At 40.3% G+C, this 18,947-nt stretch overlaps 1 protein-coding gene across 1 annotated transcript in view; it reads right to left on the bottom strand.

Moving 5' to 3' along the window:
- LOC117221499 (discoidin domain-containing receptor 2) overlaps positions 1–18,947 on the bottom strand; it is a 331,317-nt gene that overhangs the window by 107,463 nt on the left and 204,907 nt on the right. Inside the window, exon 5 of the mRNA XM_033472520.2 lies at positions 17,745–17,976. Coding sequence (XP_033328411.1) covers positions 17,745–17,976 — 232 coding nt within the window. The remainder of the gene's footprint in view (positions 1–17,744; positions 17,977–18,947) is intronic.

Here is an 18,947-nt window from a genome sequence, read left to right as displayed (position 1 = left end):
AAGACCAACTTCATCACGCTTTATGTATATCCATCTCGTAGACGTGGAGGTTTCCGCGGGACACGTTAAAAATTTCATCTCGCGCAGTTAATAAATCAGCTGTTCCATCACAGTTTCCGGAAACGTTCTTCGAAGACCCGCGGAGATCTCGAGCTCGCGGTGGCTCGAATTCATTCGCGAGGTTCCCGAGGACCCGAATGACGTCTGGCTCGATCGAATTTCTTTTCCCGCGGCAGCCGACGAAAATTCTTCGAGAAACGAAGTGTATTTTCGTCAGCGTCCGGTTATTGGAGGATGGTTGAGAGATGACAAGATGACAACAAAAACGAGACTGTTTGTACGGTTAATTAAAGATAACGTAGTTGCGAATGAATTTATGGAATGCCGATCCAAGGGAAATATTGAATTAAATTTTCAAATATTAATTTTTGAATGTGAAATAAAAAGGGTACCTCGGTGAAAGAGACCAATTAGTAATAAATTGAAATGCCCATTTCTATGACCTCGCTATTTTCGTACCGGTCTGTGAATTCGTTCGGCCACAAAATGTCCGAACGCAATTACATCAAATTACTCGGACTAAGCACCAAGAAACACAATATGCAGTTTCAATTGAATCGAGCGCTAGCGCTGCATAGCGCGCGGAGATCTAAAGAGTGCAAAGAATGCGTCGGCGATAAGTACATATTATTAAAAATGAGCACGTCTCACGGAAAGCCGGAGAAATTGTGACAAGGACTCCGAGGAGGAGCCTGATACCGTTAATAGCTCCGAGCACCGGGACAATATGAACGAAGGTACCCGGCCACGGCTTCTTCTGTGCGCTTCATTCATCACTAAAACGCTGTAAAATTACATTGCGGCCTGGGTAGCCGAGGGCGGATGATGCGGTTCATTTTTGAATAGGGAAACCACGCGGAAAGGCTCGAGAACCAATTGTTTTGCCTTGAACGAGCGTTATTATTCTCCTTTGGAATCGCGATACCCATTCCGTGCAGATTGTCATGGGATGCGGGACAAAAGCGGCGCTTGTCATAATATCGCCATTGAAGCGTGATTTTTCTGCTCGAGACGAGCTCAATGTAAACATATCTCAATTATACGGTGATCAACTCCGGCGTTGTTCGAGCTCGTGAAACTACCGTTTCATAAACGTGCAAATATTCTTCGTTCATTCGATTGGGCCGTTTCGCTGCAAATATAAATCTTCGGTTCTGTCGTATCAGTTCGAAATAAACATGACAATCGGGGCATTCATTGAGAGAGCGAGCTAAGATGGGAGGATCATTGGTTTGGACAAAGTCTTTATTGAGACTTCTGGAAGCGTATAATTGAGGAGTCGACTTGCAAATAATTCGATGAATAAGTAAATTGCCTCGGCATGGCGGCATTCAGAAATTTATTATTATTGAAAACATTCGATTGTATCGCGTTCTCGTATTAATTTACATTTTGTATCTTCTTTGACACGCACACACACTGTTCGAGAATTTGTTGCCAAACGAATTATCGAATATTTTCTTCGAATACTGGAAAAACGGGTCGAGAAATTAGCTATCCTCGTCGCAGCTCGCCGAAAAATTCGACGAACCAAACGTCCACCATTTAAGATACGCGATTTTCAAGCACCTATAACTTATGCTCATGACCCTTTTTGCTTATCAGGCCGGCGTATAAAGGAAAATTATTGTGCTGGAACGTACACGTCGCTTCCCTAGCTTCCTAGATGATCGTTCCCGTGGACTACTTTCCCGCAGCGCTATTGGATTTTCGTTGCTCAATGGAACGACATGTTTAAGAGAACGCTTTACTTATTCTCCCGAACTAAGTCTCTCTAACTTCGTCTGATTACGTTTTACTGGGGCACGGATATCACGTTTCAGGTCAATCGACCGTCTTAAAGTAAAGCAAAAGGAACGATGGAGGTTTCTAAGATGAGGCTACTGGAGAATTAGAGATTTCTTCTGATGTATCATTTAATTTAATCTCCACAGCTCGAAACTCTTCCTGTAGTTTCAATCCTCCGTTATGAAGCTGCCGGTTCTTCGGAACGAAGGATTGTTTGCAATGATCTAGAACTTACGAGCGAACGTATCCAGGCTAGACAAACCGACACGAAATGCCAAACTCATGATGAATATTTCACAGATAACCTTCTAATATTATTAATTTGATATGTAATTATTAATTTTTAAATATTATTAATTTTTTCTAAGTCGAAATATCATTTATATATTCCATTATAAAAGTCTAGAAATGAAAGTAAATGAAGTCGTGCCACAAGAAATGTTAAGAAACTAACTGTTAATTGTAAGGAAATCGATAATCTAGGATTCGTAACGTGTATATTAGGTGATAAGTACGACAACTATTGTTAGACTGATGGATTAGTGTTTTGTGTATATGTTGAATTTGAGGAAGTTCTAGACGTTCCGAAATTACCGCACCACAAAGACGAAACTAAACCACTGTTTCCTCAACAAAACAACCATTGTTTCATTCTATTTGAGAAAATTTTAAGGAAACTATTAAGGAAAATGGTAATCAAATGAGAAAGATATCGTAGTGCAAAGCGTTAGTGAAATTTATATCAGACATAGTCCTACGAAAAATATTCGATACATATTTTTTTATCGGCTATCGTCAGCAATGATGAGGTGAAAACGGCATTCAAAGTTGGGAGCTAAAATCACGTTTTCAAGATGTCTCGGAGACTAAGAATTGATCGAAATTCAAATTTGTTTCAGCTAATTTAAAAATTCAGCCAATATATCTTGCAATTTGTATTAATTGAGCCGTTTATTTTGAAAGTGGCATAAGTCACTTTTTCAAAAAAATCGAGTTAATGGTAACACTAATTACAATTGAACAGTATCTTTTCATTAAAAAAAAAAAGTGACTTATGCCACTTTCAAAATAAACGGCTCAATTAATACGCTTCAATGAAAATCCGAATAGGTGTTCTTTGGTTCTAAATAGGGGATAATTCCTTAGATTCTTGGACTTCCAAAAATCGTGCATACTTCGTTCGACTAGCTCAGAAACATTGCACAGAGTGTTCCCAAAAATGTAACGCAATCCGAAAGTGAAAGGTTCCTGAGGTCATTTGAAGTAATCTTTTCCTTAGCGAAAATGCAATCCGCTGCTTAGTTTACGAGTTATTAACGAAAGACAGTGATCAATGAGAGGCGAGGTCGCGCGAGAGGCCGAGCCAATCAGCAGACTGAACTGCGCTCGTTGGCTGGGCCGCCTCATGCCAGCCGAGCTCGTCTCTTATTGGTCAGCGTTTTCCGTCAATAACTCGTAAACAAAGCCGCGGATTGCATTTTCGCTAAGGAAAAAGTTACTTCAAATGACCTCAAGAATCCCCTACCTCCGTATTTCAAGACATTTTGTGAACATCCTATATATTCCACTGAAGAGAACGTACATTCCATTGTCAACTTATTTTCGGTTATATCTTGTTGTGTCCCGTAAATAAAGTAGGGGCGGTTTTTCATGCGATCGCGCGATCGGCGTAATTGGACACGCGAGTTCGTCGACGGGGTTGGAACTAGCGTTCAAGGGATGGCTCCCTTCGAATCGCTTAATTCGTCATTATCGCGTCACGCGAGCAGTCGGCCCGGGCTGTCAGGTTTTCTCCGCTGCTCGTGACGCGGGAATTCCGTGTGGAAATCCGATAATTACTGAAAGGGACAAGCGGAAGGTGGGCGATGGGGTGGCTGCGTGAGAAGACGAATGCGTGCTTGACCGGTTGACACGCAACCGGCGTTGCGTTGGATCCGAACGATCCCGGTTCTCCGCGTAAATCACGAGCGTGCACACGCACGGCAACGTTTTCAGCAGCGCGGCTATAGCGAGAGACGGAGCGAGAGAGGGCCCGGGGGGTGAGAAATTGTGTGAGAGAGAGAAGCGAGGAAAAAATAGGGGCGGTCGAACGGGGCGATATTGCAGCCGGTGTGTAATTTTAGTTATAATGTTGCACGCACAGGAAACGAGGCGCATTAGTGTAACGTTGTCCGCGCGGGAAATAATTCGGCGCCGTCACGGAATACGCGGCGTTGCCGCTTTATCACGACCGATTGTTATTCTAACTGGAACCGTAACTGTTTCTAATGGGCCGGATAGAGCGAAACGCGTTTCACCGGAAACGAGATCCCGCTCGCTACCGGAGATACTGCGGGGCGAAATATCGAGCCGCGCCGCGCGGCTCAGCCCGGCCCGGCCCGGCCCGCCGCAGCCCGACCCGGGAAATCTAACCACGAACGAGCAACGCTCGAGTATTCCGAAGGGTTTTTCTGTAACTCGTTGTTACGTGAGAGTGGTAGCATCTTGAAATCGCGGAAAGGATCTTGTTAGCCGCGAAGATCGCGTGAGTGGAGCTCTGAATGCAGGCTCTGATATTTACGGGGTGATCCGAGAGGAATTGAACGCTCTCTCTCTCGGAGCTTTATTCGGTGGATTCGAGGTGCTTGAAATGTTTATTATCATAAATAAGTGTGCGCTAAAGTTCGGCGCTGTGTCGGTGCGATACAGATCTCGCGTAACTGTTCGACAGACGTTTCTTTTTATATCGAGGAACGATCGTGTCGGAGAAATGGAAAATGCTGTCGAAGTTGGCGTTGAAATGTCTATTTTAGCAAGCGTCTCGGAAACGGTTGGACGAGTGAAGCTTTCAAAGGACAGTTTGCGTGCTCATCGACGACAAAGTTTTCTGTGCGAGCAGAATTTTTAGCAAATAATACGTTTGAAAAATGTATTACGATTTAACCCTATAACAGAACGAGAATAATTGCAACGAAGAAGAGATAAGTAGAGAAAGTTGAACGTAAAATATTTTAAATAAGAAGTTGGCAAACCGTTACAAATGAGTGGGTTAGAATCATAGTGACATTTTCGAGAATTTATGTATTAAAATGTAATCTGTACATGCTGAAATGTTAAAAAGACAAGTAAAATAAATTATATAAAGTTACTATAAACTAACTTAATTTTAAATTATCTTAACAATAAATTTGTTCAGTAAATAATATACATGTTAGCAAACAATGGCACTCCTTGTTTCTCGAAATGAGGAAAATGTGACTTATGCCTCTATGATTCTAATCCACATGTACCATAGTTCGATGAATCAGTGTGACAGGAAATGTATAATCAAAGTATCGCTATTATTATACGCATTCTAGATATTCAATAATGCATGGTGATTTGTATACCTAACATTGAATTAACGATTAAGTCGAATTGAATAGTAATGCCAAATTATCATAATTTACGCTGTACAATTGTATCGTAAATACCATAAACTGGAAAATATACGTCTCAGAACAGTATCATAATCACCCACGCGGACATAGTTTCGGTTAACCCTCGATAGTTTAGCGGTCAACGTATGGCGAGAGCATGGTCTATCCAGGGCCGCAATAGTAATAATCATGTGTCTGGACTATAATGTGTTTTGGCGTCAACACCTCGCTTTGTCACGTCTGGAGAGATTCATCGACAAGATTTCGAACTATATTCTTATGTTACTGAAATATCAATTGAATTGAATTTAAATAATTTCTTTTTTATATTATAATATTATATTTATATATTATTATATATTATTATATAATATTATTATAATATTTTATTTTAATATTAATAATATTAATAATATAATATTATATATTATAATAATATAATATTAATATTATTATATATTATTATATATTATTTATATATATATATTTATATATTATATAATATTTATATTATAATGAATATAAATATGAAGCGAAATATGTAATTCATATTTAAACTGGGGCAACCTCTATTACTTCTTTCGAAGACAAAAATATCCGTTTTCCTGCTGTCTACTAATCTTCCTCTGTTTGTTAATACCTATTCATTTATTCTTTCCTCATCTTCTTACGGTTTACTCTTTCACCATTTTTCACGTCTGTGCTCTTCTTTGTCCAAATCCTACAGCAATTTTTCCCGTTTAAACTCCCTAAAAACTCTCCCGTCTTTCTTCCCAATTCCACTTCTGTTTACTTGTCCTCATTGTACGTCCGATGGATTGCGAATTACTATGGAGTTAAAAAGAGGACTTTAGAAAAGAAACTTCAACCAAACCTATAACAGGTCTAGTGGCAAAAATATTTTTTATTGTTATTAGAAACGTCTCAGTTTGTGTCCTACAGAGCAATAGATTTCCAATTTGACAGTTTCTAGTATATTCGAGACGAATAAGCCATAGCTCACAGAAAACAGATGCTTCAAACTTTAAAACGAGTCGAGATGTATAGTAACTTCTCTCTAATTCGCGCTCGAATTGTGCACAAAAATGGACAATTTGGGACGAAGAGATACGATTATTCGAGCCTTGAGTTTCGTTTTTATAGTTGTTGAAAATCGGCAACTATAAAAACGAGCCGAAAGACTGGAATAATCGTATCTCCACTTCCCAAATCATCCATTTGTGTGCGCAATCTGAGCGCGAATTAGGGAGAAATTACTGTATCAATGTACCACCCTTATTCACGAAATAATAACATTCATATATTCGGACACTTTCTGCAGTCTCGATAAATAGAATTCGCATTCCATTAACTTATCGATCAGTAGTCCCGCATTGAGGCTGAACAATGACTATCTAAAGAGGAAAATTCTTATTACTTTCAGGTCGGGTCACACGAAGCCGGCCGACTAAACTGCCGAAGAGCGGAAAAAACCGATACGCGAACTGTTCGGCCACCCCCGCAAGCATTCCATCGTCGCAGAGAGTTTCGTGATTAAGTGACGTTTCGATATTCAACGCGTTTGAGTTCGCCATGGCAAAATCCACCAGGTAAAAAATGCTCATGAACGGCGTGGTGACCAGGGGGGTGCTGGGGTTAGTGGGCGGGAGGCGAATCTGCCGTGGAGGGTCAATGTATTCCGCCGGGAAGCATGATTAAGAGCCGTTTTAAAACTGGCGCTGTACACGAGTACGCGTCGCTTCCTTTGAGAACGAAACCGGGTCACTCTGATTAATTGAAGTTTTTGCGAGAACCCGCCTTCTGAGGAGGAGGGCCCGTCCTTTGCTCCCGCTCGTCAAATTAAAATACGGGTAATTAATGTCCCGCCGCTTTTTCTCCGGGGACAATGATTATAAAATGATATCTTTCCGGGCGGCTGGCGCTCCGATATAAAAACGAGGATTACGTATATGCGTATACAAGGTGTCTCATAAATGTTACGATCAAACGAATTCGCTAATTCCTGAGGTCATTTGAGGAAACTAATGGCTCAATGAAAATGTCCTCCGACGCTTTCTTGACGAGTCGTTAACGAGAAACAAGGGCCAATCGGAGTACAAGTGCACATTCGACACCATCGCGTCACAATTTGTAGGCCTGCCATTGGTTAGTGACTTTCATCAGTAACTCGTTGACAAAGCCTCGGAGAACATTTTCGCTGAGGGAACAGTGTTTTTAACCTTTTAGGTACGGCTGAATTCTGCGCGAGGCTATTTCTCTGGACGGCGGAGTCTGATGTGTACTCTACAGAGTCTGATACCGTATATACAGGGTGTCCCAAAAATGTCTCGTAATCCGAAAGTGGCGGGTTCCTGAGGCCATTCGAAGCAACTTTTTCCTTTACAAAAATGTTCTCCGAGGCATCGTTAACGAGTTATTAACGAAAAACAGTGACCAATGAGAGGCGAGCTCAGCAGGCGCGAGGCGATCGAGCCAATGCGCGGAACTGGGCTTCGCGCGCTGGTTGGCTGGGCCGCCTCGCGTCAGCCGTACTCGATTCTTATTGGTCACTGTTTTTCGTTAATAACTCGTTAACGGTGCCTCGGAGAACATTTTTGTAAAGGAAGAAGTTGCTTCAAACGATCCGAGGAACCCGCCATTTCCGGATTGCGAGACATTTTTGAGACACCCTGTAGACTGTTGTAAATCGATGCGAAGACAAAAGAAGCGTGAAACAATGCATATGAAGACGATTATTTGGTTCAAACGATGAGCGAGTGAGCTACTAGAGCAAGCCACTATAGTGGCGTGTCGTTCTGAAAGATGACATCCGCGGAAGCCACTATAGTGGCGCGTCGTGCCTAAAAGGTTAAATGACCTCAGGAATTAGCCATCTCATTTGATTCCAACATTTTTCGGACACCCTGTACGTGTATATATATCATGAAATAGGAATATCATGGCACTCGCATCGTTCTGCTGCATATCCACGCACCGGTTACGCTTTTTTTTGCTGGCCCTCTTCCTCCGCGGAGGCCCGCTATTAAAAAGGTGCAATGCCCGCCTTAGCAGCTTACGTTGCATTAAATAGAATAACGAGTCAGAAGGCCAACGCAAAAAGAAGACGGAAACTGGAACGGGAAGTACGTCAGTGCTCATTAAAAACTATCATGATGTAGGCAAGGTAAAAACGCAGTGGGATTCCGGGGATTCAGGCGTTGGTTGCGCCGCCGTCATTTTTTCGCATACTTCTCGCCTAACGTAAGACAGAGATAGGAAAGTTAACGGCCTCGACGTTGCGAAATGATTAAAACGGATTCGGAAAATACAGAGTGCCCGGCAATAATCGAGAAAATTTTGCATCTCCTCTTCCGTGGAAATCATTCTTTAGAGTTTGACGAGAATGATCTAGGCTGATAACGACTGTGTAATTATAGTAATGATTTTCGGTCTTTCTTGCTTCGCGCAATCGATCGATTAACCTAAATAAACTTCTTTTATGTTCTTTGAACTCAATAATACAACATCTCCATTATTGCACGGTTTAAGTTCGACGAAAGAAGAGATTTTTCACGTAGGAATTTTTTGTTGTCGCAACTGCTGAATTTTGTGTGCGGATTTAAAGTTGACGCATTTTTTATTTTTTTTTTAATAAAAACAGGCTCTTTACTTCAAACTACAGCCATTAACATGAAAACTTGTACTGCATTCTTGTTAATACATCTCTGCTCGTACTGGAATTTTTTACTTCGAACAATCCGGTCGCTGTAAAAAGCAAGGTTCTAAAACGAACGGACGCATTTCATTTTATAAAATTGAAAAAATTAGCACATAGAAATGTAAGTTAGACATTTCTAGTCCCCAGAAAGTTACCACTAAAATGATTCGGAAACTTTACCGACGCAAACAGAAAAACTGATGCGGAAGAAAATGAAAAATAAAATATATAAAAATAATATATTATTTATTATTACATTATAATATTATATATATATAATATAATATATTATTATTTATTTTTTAATAATAATAATTTTTAACGTACGTGGCGGGCCATCTACCGATTTGTTTTTAAATTATTATAAAAAGAACTGTTCACAAGAGCGATCAGTAGCTTTGCTCTTCTCAATAAAGCCAAAATCGTTGCAAAATTTTAAATGTTTCTTTTTCTGAAAAGACATTTGAAAAGAAGGGTCCACCCTATACATAATAATAGAGTAAAGGCAATCAGAATCGTCCGGAACCAAGATCGAGATTTACGAAGGCAACTTCGTTGTTTGAAACGACGACTTCGAATATTACATTCTCCGTGGAGTACGTCTCCGTTTTGCTCGCATTAATAGTTCAAAAGCCGGCGTGCCCCGTTTCTATCTCTTTCATCTGTAATAAACAAATAAATCTGGATCCAGGCGGCGGGCGGGTCGCTATCTTTTCATCCCGGGCGCGCATCTCGCAACAGCATCAATAATTCTTACGGCAACGAAATCGTCATTCTGCCGGCTCCGGTCGAATAAAATCTTTTTCGTGCCAAAAGGCAGCTGGCAGTGTACCGACGGTAAAACAACGAGTGGCGGCGGCTTTAACCCCGGTCTAACCGTGCAGCAACGAGCTCGCCCATTTCCCGCAGACTGCGGTTTGCAAATTGCACGGTGTTTTCGCGGACTTACATCGCCGTGGCCTCGGAAAATCTCGTTGAATCCGGTTCGTCGATGGAATCTAACCGCCAGAAATCATCCGGAACACCGCGGCGCGCCGGTTAATTGCGATCCGGTGCGACTGTTCGTTATTACACCCCGGTTTCGGTGAAAAACCGTCCTCCTTCTTGCTCGAGAGACGGAAAGGAGAAGCTAGTTGCGGCTGCCTGGAGCCTCAATTACGAGTCTTTTGAAGTTGTGCCAGTGGCGTCGTCGGTGCCATGATAATTATTATCACGTGTTACGACGCACACACGACCCGGCCAACAACAAGAGAAATCTCCTAAGTGTGGAAGCCTGTTAGGCGTACGATGCCGGCGAACAGCTTCCCATTAGCTCCATTTACACGGCGACAACGGAGATAACAATGATCTATAATTTGAGAAACGAGTGTACTTAGCTACTGCGAACCCGAGCGAAGTTTTCGTATTGCCTTTCTGACAGACATTCTGATGCTTACAAACGAGGGAAAAGTCGGCGGATAGAACGCGGCGGTATAATTAGCGAAGAAAATGAAAGATTGGACGCGTTCGAAAGCTTGGGGAAAGTTGTGGAGTGAAAGAGAAAGTGTGAGTATCCGTTCGGTGAAACTACAATAAGGGATAACGACATAACCTTGACATAACCTTGACGTAACCTTGACATAACCTTGATAAAACAGAATTAAAAAGTGTGACGATACAGTTGATTGAGTTCGCACAGATCGAGTTGTATGCGAACATAACCTTGACATAACCTTGACGTAAACTTGACATAACCTTGACATAACCTTGACAAAACAGAATTAAAAAGTGTGACGACACAGTTGATTGAGTTTGCACAGATCGAGTTGTATGCGAACATAACCTTGACATAATCTTGACAAAACAGAATTAAAAAGTGTGACATAACCTTGACATAACCTTGATATAACCTTGACATAATCTTGACAAAACAGAATTAAGAAGTGTGACATAACCTTGACATAACCTTGATATAACCTTGACATAATCTTGACAAAACAGAATTAAAAAGTGTGACATAACCTTGACATAACCTTGACAAAACAGAATTAAAAAGTGTGACGTAACCTTGACATAACCTTGACAAAACAGAATTAAAAAGTGTGACATAACCTTGACATAACCTTGACAAAACAGAATTAAAAAGTGTGACATAACCTTGACATAACCTTGACAAAACAGAATTAAAAAGTGTGACATAACCTTGACATAACCTTGACAAAACAGAATTAAAAAGTGTGACATAACCTTGACATAACCTTGACAAAACAGAATTAAAAAGTGTGACATAACCTTGACATAACCTTGACAAAACAGAATCAAAAAGTGTGACGATACAGTTGATTGAGTTTGCACAAATCGAGTTGTATGCGAACATAACCTTGACATAACATTGACATAAACTTGACATAACCTTGACATAACCTTGACAAAACAGAATTAAAAAGCGTGACAATACAGCTGATCGAGTTGTATGCGAACTCTGTCTGATAAAGGAACCAATGCGTCTAGAGTTTTCTGAGCTAAATCCTTGGAAGTGTTAGCTGCGCTGAATGGACCGAAAAGTAAAGGATCACGCTCGCCAGTGAGTAATTAAAAAATTTTTCTGGCTGTTTCATTAAGAGGTCCGAGATGCCGGATTAAAATTCGCCGGGTCGGATCTTGAAATTCGTAACTGGTGACTGCTCCAGGAATGGAAGTTCTTGAAGAGCTGAACACTTACGCAGGTCGTTAACGTCGGAGTTTTTGTAGACGCAAGTTTTTTCTTTCACTAACAATCTTCCAGGTCAGAGCACGTGGAAAAGGTGGATGAGAGAATTTATCGTTGCTTTCGACGACGACGACTCGCCGAGAACGTAACAATTAAACGGCGGGTGTTTACGTGAATTTGCATGTTCATAATTTTCAATGAAGCCGATGTAAACGGCCTCGACCTATTATTAATATTCGGATTCAATTCCGAAAGAATTTCGAAGCACCTGTAATTAAGTTAGCGTGTGCGATGCGCGAAGAAAGTTTGTTCTCCCGAACACTAATATTATCCGTCAGCGTAATCTTATTTGGACTTAAGCGGACTTCCGTCGGATAAAAACGGTCCTCCACCAACCGAACATTCAATTATCGCCCGTGTTTTTCGATTTTGGTGTTCGATCCGTTGTAATTGTTCAATTTACAAGCAAGATGAGAGTTCTAACGGGCAAGCGAGGCCGAGCCGTTGTCGAAGAAAATGAAGAAGACGATTCCTCGAGGCCGATAATTGGGACAGGTTGATCGCAAATTAGTGAATAATCATGAGGCCGAGGCTGGAGGTTGATGTTTGCATGAAATCATAAGGTTGAACACGTGACGGAGGCGACGTCTTCAGAAGCCGAAGGAAGTTGTACAGTCCCCGGGTGCATTAGCGCCGGCGCAAGTGGTCTATCAATATTAATAAGGCAGTAACTGGACAGCGGAAGTATAGAGATGGTCGATAACCAATTTATTAAAAAAGAAAGGCTCGCTTCTTCAAGAGAAGCTGGCTTACAGGTTTATTTTCTTCGAGAGTTACGAGCCCTCCTGCAGAATGCAAGACCTCTCTCGGATGCGCTGCAGTTCTTTTTGCCTCGCAAAAGATTTGCATTCGACGATAGCATCCGCCGACTTTTAATGGCGCAACAAATATTTTCAGGCAGCTGGAAACACTTGATCTATTCGGCTTCGAATTATTTCTAATTATCAACTTTGTTTTATGATGTATAGTGTCTTTCACCGTATCCGATATATTGTTTCAGAGATGATGCTGCTTCAACAGTCTTTCTGGCTGCCGATTTCTATTCCAATTTCATGCTGGTTGGTGCGTATGAAACGTCGGATTTTTAAGTGAATATGTAATACTGCATATCTTTTGTCAAAAGCTGTTTATTTAATCAAAATATGCTCCATTTGCATCAATACACTTTTTCCAGCGAGATTTTAATGCATAGATGCCTGTATTAAAGAAATTTTGATCTTTAAAATCGATAAACTCTGATATGGAATTTTTCGGACTGTCTTCATTTTCATACTGTTAACTGGGTGCTGCAAAATTTCATATTTTAATTCATTTAATTTTTCAATTGTTTTGTACGACGTATGCGGCCGAGCGTTGTCGCGGAGACATATTAGGCCATGCCGATTAACAAGTGATGGGCGTATAATTTTCAATTTTTCATGTATTTCATCAGTGTACTGGCAGTACTTTTCGAATGTAATTGTTTCGCCAGTTCGAAGGAACGAGTAGTGAATTACTCCAGTCACGTTCGTTTCCACCGATGCTTTCAGAGCGTCATTTTTCGCAGACGTTTTGGGTTTCCCACGCGGTTCATTTTGTAGGGAAAAATCACCAGATCGAAAATTTTCAAACCAACTGCAGAGCTTTTGCAGCGTTATTACCAAGTTTACACTCATACAAAAAAATTACACACACACGCGAATATCGATTGAATCCATATCCTTACGAAATTCAAAACAAATAACAAAATGGAACACTTTTGAGAAAATCTTCTTTGTTGAAATGTGACGACTATAAACGAGGTTATGCCAAAAATAAAAGCATAACGAGAACAGGGAGACAAACGTTCACATGTAAAGAAAATCCGACATTTCATATGCACCAACCTAATACGATACAAAATATAAATCCTGTCTTTACGCCGGTTCAGTAACTCGATGAAGTACAGTAATTTCTCCCGGAAATGCCAAATTTCGTTCTACTGCGAATTTCCCTGTGCTACTCCTACACCTATGTAATCTATTGTTACGTCGGCGTTATATACAGGGTATCCCAGGTTTTAATGTTGAAACTTTGTCAATATATTCTATGGCACAAAATAAGAAAAAAATGTTATGTAAACATAGGTCATATAGAGCGTTATTAAGAAGTTATAACAAAAATTCAGAATAGGAATAGTAATCAAGTAAAAAAAAAATAAAAAATAAAAAAAAATCTTCGATCGATGTCAATCATATATTGTCAACAACGGCTATTAATACATTTCGAAATGTATTAATAAACGCAGCTTACATAAACACACAGCATGTGCTGATCTATTCAAGCCAATGCTCGCAGTAACAGCAAGTTGATTACTATTACTACTACTATTATTATTACTATTATTATTACTATTACTACTACTACTTACTATTACTACTACTACTACTACTATTACTATTACTATTATTATTACTATTATTATTACTATTATTATATTATTGTTACTATTATTATTATTATTATTATTATTATTATTATTATTATTATTATTATTATTATTATTATTATTATTATTATTACTATTCCTATTCTGAATTTTTGTTATAACTTCTTAATAAAGCTCTATATAACTTATGTTTACATAACACTTTTTTCTTACTCTGTGCCATAAAATACACTAACAAAGTTTGAACATTAAAACCTGGGACACCCTGTATATCCGTTCTATGAGTTTACCCTGGGTGCAAACGAACTTCATGGCACCGCCAGAAGTTTGGATCAACTTAATAGAGGTTCGATGACTCTCGATAAGTTCAATAAACCAATTGAAATGCACAGGTTACTTTGTATCTGTAGACGCTTCGAGGCACCTGAAATATAATCATGTTCCATTGAGAATTGGTGCGAAAAGTCTCCGTACCGTGGTTCCACATTGTTACATAGTAGGAAATTCTCCATCAGCCTAAGTATCGTAAGCACCGAATCATCATCTATTCAGCGTTCGCAGCTGACGGTGGTGTCGGTGTCGAAATTAGAGTTTACATAAAATTACAAAGCGGCGCACGCGACTTGGCCGACTATAGGGGATGGCAGGGCAAGACCGCAGTCCCTTGGCACGTTAATCCTGGGTGCAGTTGGTGCATCAATATTAATAAGATGCTAACCGTCCGGCAAAGACGCGCGGAGACGTTCGATCGGTCGGTCAATTTCCTCGGTAGTTGGACGAAGCTTTTTTCGCCGGGCGACTTTCCGAACGTATCGTCCGCTCTGGTAGCCAGCCTCGTAAACCGAGACCGGGATGGTTCGTGCATTAATGACTGTCACGTCACTCCGGAATTGTACCCGGGGGAACAACGCCCAGCTAAGACTTAAAGCGTCGTAACAGCAACACCGACGAACTCCATAAACACCGGCGGACGTAAAGAGACGATAACTTGAACAAAAACGTGTCGTGTCGTGTCGTGTCGCCCTTGGCGAGCTTCTTACGAGTCTCTTAGAACCGAGCTGCGCCGTGTACATCGGGGGCTCCACTTTCAACCGGTACTTGTTAAAACTGTTCTGGTATCTATCGTCCCACTCGTTCCGTTGTAACGCGCTCGGTACTTCGATAAGCTTCTTAATTGGATGATTAATTCATTTTGAAACTTCCTTAAGAGCACAGGCTCCACCTGTATAGCTTCCAATTATATCATCAGTGTTTTAATAGGTAATCTTGCCGTGTAATGAGAAGAAAAAAAGGAGTGTTACGCGGACATATTTTCCTTAACTTTTATCCGCGGAACGCAGGGACAGGAAGTTGCAAACGATCCAATTTGCAGTTTCCTTCTCTCCTCGCGTCCGGTAACCGTTGTTCGTGATTACTTTAATTCGGTAACCATTTCGTAATTGAATTTATGGCACGACGTTATAGCTTCCTTCTTAACGATTCCAACGATTATTCTTCGCTGAACGTAATAATAAATTCGGAATCTCTCGGAGCAGAAGTCTATTTGCTACGTTCGAGTAAAATTCAGCGTCTATTTTCTCGCCTGATCAAATTGTCGGATATTCGCTCGATATCCTGACTCGCCAGTAACTCGAACAGATATTGCCCCGACAGACATGTGCAATGCATTAATCGATGAGTCAAGGAATAATTAGTTCGGTTGGTGGAACACTCGCCGCTATAGTAAATGCTTCGAGATCGGTTTGGGAGACACGGTTCGGTCAGAATCCATTCGCGAAACTCCAGTACAGAAAGCTCAAAGGTTCTGTTTCCGAGCTCGACAAAGTGGTGCATCACCGGCACGAAATTAGCTTACGGATTCGCGATAAGCGGCTTACGCTTCGAGCGGGATAATCCTCCGGCCGGTCTTCGATTCTTGATCGCCGAGCGAGAGCCCGCTTTGAACTTGCGGGATGGCGTGCGCACACCGCGTTCGCCTGGCTTCTGCGCTTCAAGAGTCACCACCAGGAATAACAATCTCTCCATCTCAATCGGAACGGAATTATTATTTCAGGCCAATGAACCAGCGACAGATCGGCCAATTCCAACGCAGTTTCGACTATTCCGGGCGCAGCTGGACGCACGCCGATCGCGAAAGAGAGCAGATGCGCGCGAGCGTGCACATAAATTACATCTTCAGAGTGCTTTTTATCGATATAGAAGCGTGCACTTTTGATCGCGACCCTGTTACCGTTTCTGCAAGTGGAAGCGGTCTCGATCATCAGTCTCGAAAACACGTTGCTTTTGACCCAGGCTGAGGTCGAGGTTGGCCGGATTTGATCAATCATAAGCAGACTGCGGTTCTTTGCACAGAATTTTTGATACTTCAGTTGTAGTAAATGTTCAATACAGGATCGACCGAATAGGACTGTTTTATATTATTCGACTGCTTTATTCCACGATTGCAATACTTACCGGTCCGCAACGACAGTTTTGGATTCATAACAACGCGGCAATACTTTCAGATTTTAGCTCGGGAGTTTCGTAGTTTTTGGAATTTGGATTGCGAATGTCTATCCTGAGTTATTACCTTAACACTATGCCGTCCGCAGATCTTAGATACGATTCTTTTGTTTGACGCCGGCATAATAGCTTGGAAATTATAGATTTAAAAAAAAATTTCGAAGATGGCGGTAATATAAATTCCTAAAATTGAGATAAGTCATCCAAGAATTTTCGTACTTAATTCTTAGTTAAACAAGCACGATGCTATAGTTAGTTTGCTGCCTTTTAACAGCCAAGAAATATAGTTCAAATGTTATTTCAGTTTTTTAAAAAGCCACCAAAGTGGTACCACCGGCATACAACAGATAGTTTTTGCATGGCACCAGCGTGGTGCCACCGGACGGCATAGTGTTAATTTGGAATATTGAGTTGTATATCGATCATTTTGGTCCAATACCTTTTGCCATCTTTCTGGTAGCAGTATGTTTCCACGTTCACAAAACTTACTTACGCTTACAAATAACTGATTCAAGTGATTTTCGACATTTCTCATTTCATGTAAATGTGTTGGTCGGTCTGTGACGACTGACGATAATAATAACGAAACAGTTATGCGTTATCCTAACGAGACAAAAATTGTGACGTTCTATCAGAAGAACGATCAAGAACGAAGAAGTGTTGATCAATGGAGTTTTGAAAGAAATCCTAGTGCAAGGGGTTAAACTTAGGTTCGAAGTACAGTTAATAAGGTTTCTCGACGCATTCTATTAACATTTCAAAACGAAGATATATTGTGTTTGATGAAGTTTCGAAGCAGAAACTAATGAATTACTTGTTCAGTTAGATGGCAGAACATGTTCTAAGTGAAACTATTGCATGGACTAACAAAAATCCTTAAATTGTTGCTTCCAAAAATGATAAAATACTTAGAAGTATACAATATTTTGAGGATTGTACGACAACTAAATATCATTTCGTACGGTAAATCATATGTACTTGGTAAAATATTTTGTATCATTTTGTTGGCGAGATTGAATATATTCAAGAAAAGAGATTAAATCTTCCGAATTGCTATCCAAGCATGATCGTTTCATGAAATACAGTCAAATAACTTTTGGCAGGTAACATTTATGTGGGACAAGTTATGATACGTGTACTCACCTCTTGCCCTTTAATGTCTCTGTATCGGACCCACTTCTTGAGACGCGGACGCCAATAATCAAGCAGATACGCCTCTGCATACTCAACACCCATACCGTTCCCGAAACGGCCTTGAGTAGCGGTGGCTGTGATCAAGTGAACCGTATGAAGGTCAATCTCCAACCATTCTCGGGCTTCCTGGGTGATCTGATTCTTGGGACACCACGCGCCACCGAGATTCTCGGATTTTAATCTGAAACAGATGAGAGAGACCTGCAGTTAGAAGCTGCTTTTAATATCCTCCAGTATTCTAGTTCCGCTGCTCGTATTCCGTGCACCATTCTTTGCAGGATACTTGTTTGCAAACAGAACTTTCTACATAAAATAAATTCTGATATTTCAGTTCGTGTAAGTCGCTCTACAAAATTGTATTTGTACCAAAATTTGCAACCTGATTACGAGACTATGCGTTTACTTTTATGGATTTACAGTAAATTCTCCCTAATTTTCCTTCAGCTTGTAAATAAAAATTAACAATTTGGGAAGAGGAGATACGATTATTCGTACCTTGCACCTCGTTTTTAGGAGCCGCGAGGCTCGAATAATCGTATCTCCTCTTTCCAAATTGCCCATTTTTGTTTACAAGCTGAAGGAAAATTAGGGAGAATTTACTGCATTATGTTGTCCTAGAATTTTGGTTATGCTTGAGTGAGGCACAATATTGTATACTGTACAATAAATCACAATGCATTTAGAAATTTATGAATATAGATAAAGAGGACACAATTTTGTAACAAATAGACTGCGAATTTTATGCATTTGTGACAAAAATGGCTACGAGCAATTTAAAGCAGTCGAATTTAAGATATTGAAATATTGAAATAGACTGCGGATTTTATGCATTTGTGACAAAAATGGCTATGAGCAATTTAAAACAGTCGAATTTAAGATATTGAAATATTGAAATAGACTGCGGATTTTATGCATTTGTGACAAAAATGGCTATGAGCAATTTAAAACAGTCGAATTTAAGATATTGAAATATTGAAATAGACTGCGGATTTTATGCATTTGTGACAAAAATGGCTATGAGCAATTTGAAACAGTCGAATTTAAGATATTGAAATATTGAAATACGAATTTTCATTTTGCATCAAGCTCCGCAGTCTAATTATCATTACATCTTTTTATCGTGCGATGGATTAAATAGTACCTACAATTAGA

Source organism: Megalopta genalis, chromosome 1 (genome assembly GCF_051020955.1).
Source record: "Megalopta genalis isolate 19385.01 chromosome 1, iyMegGena1_principal, whole genome shotgun sequence".
Classification (NCBI taxonomy): Eukaryota; Metazoa; Arthropoda; class Insecta; order Hymenoptera; family Halictidae; genus Megalopta; species Megalopta genalis.
Note: the sequence above shows the minus strand (reverse complement) of the source record. Positions and strands in the feature narration are given on the sequence as shown.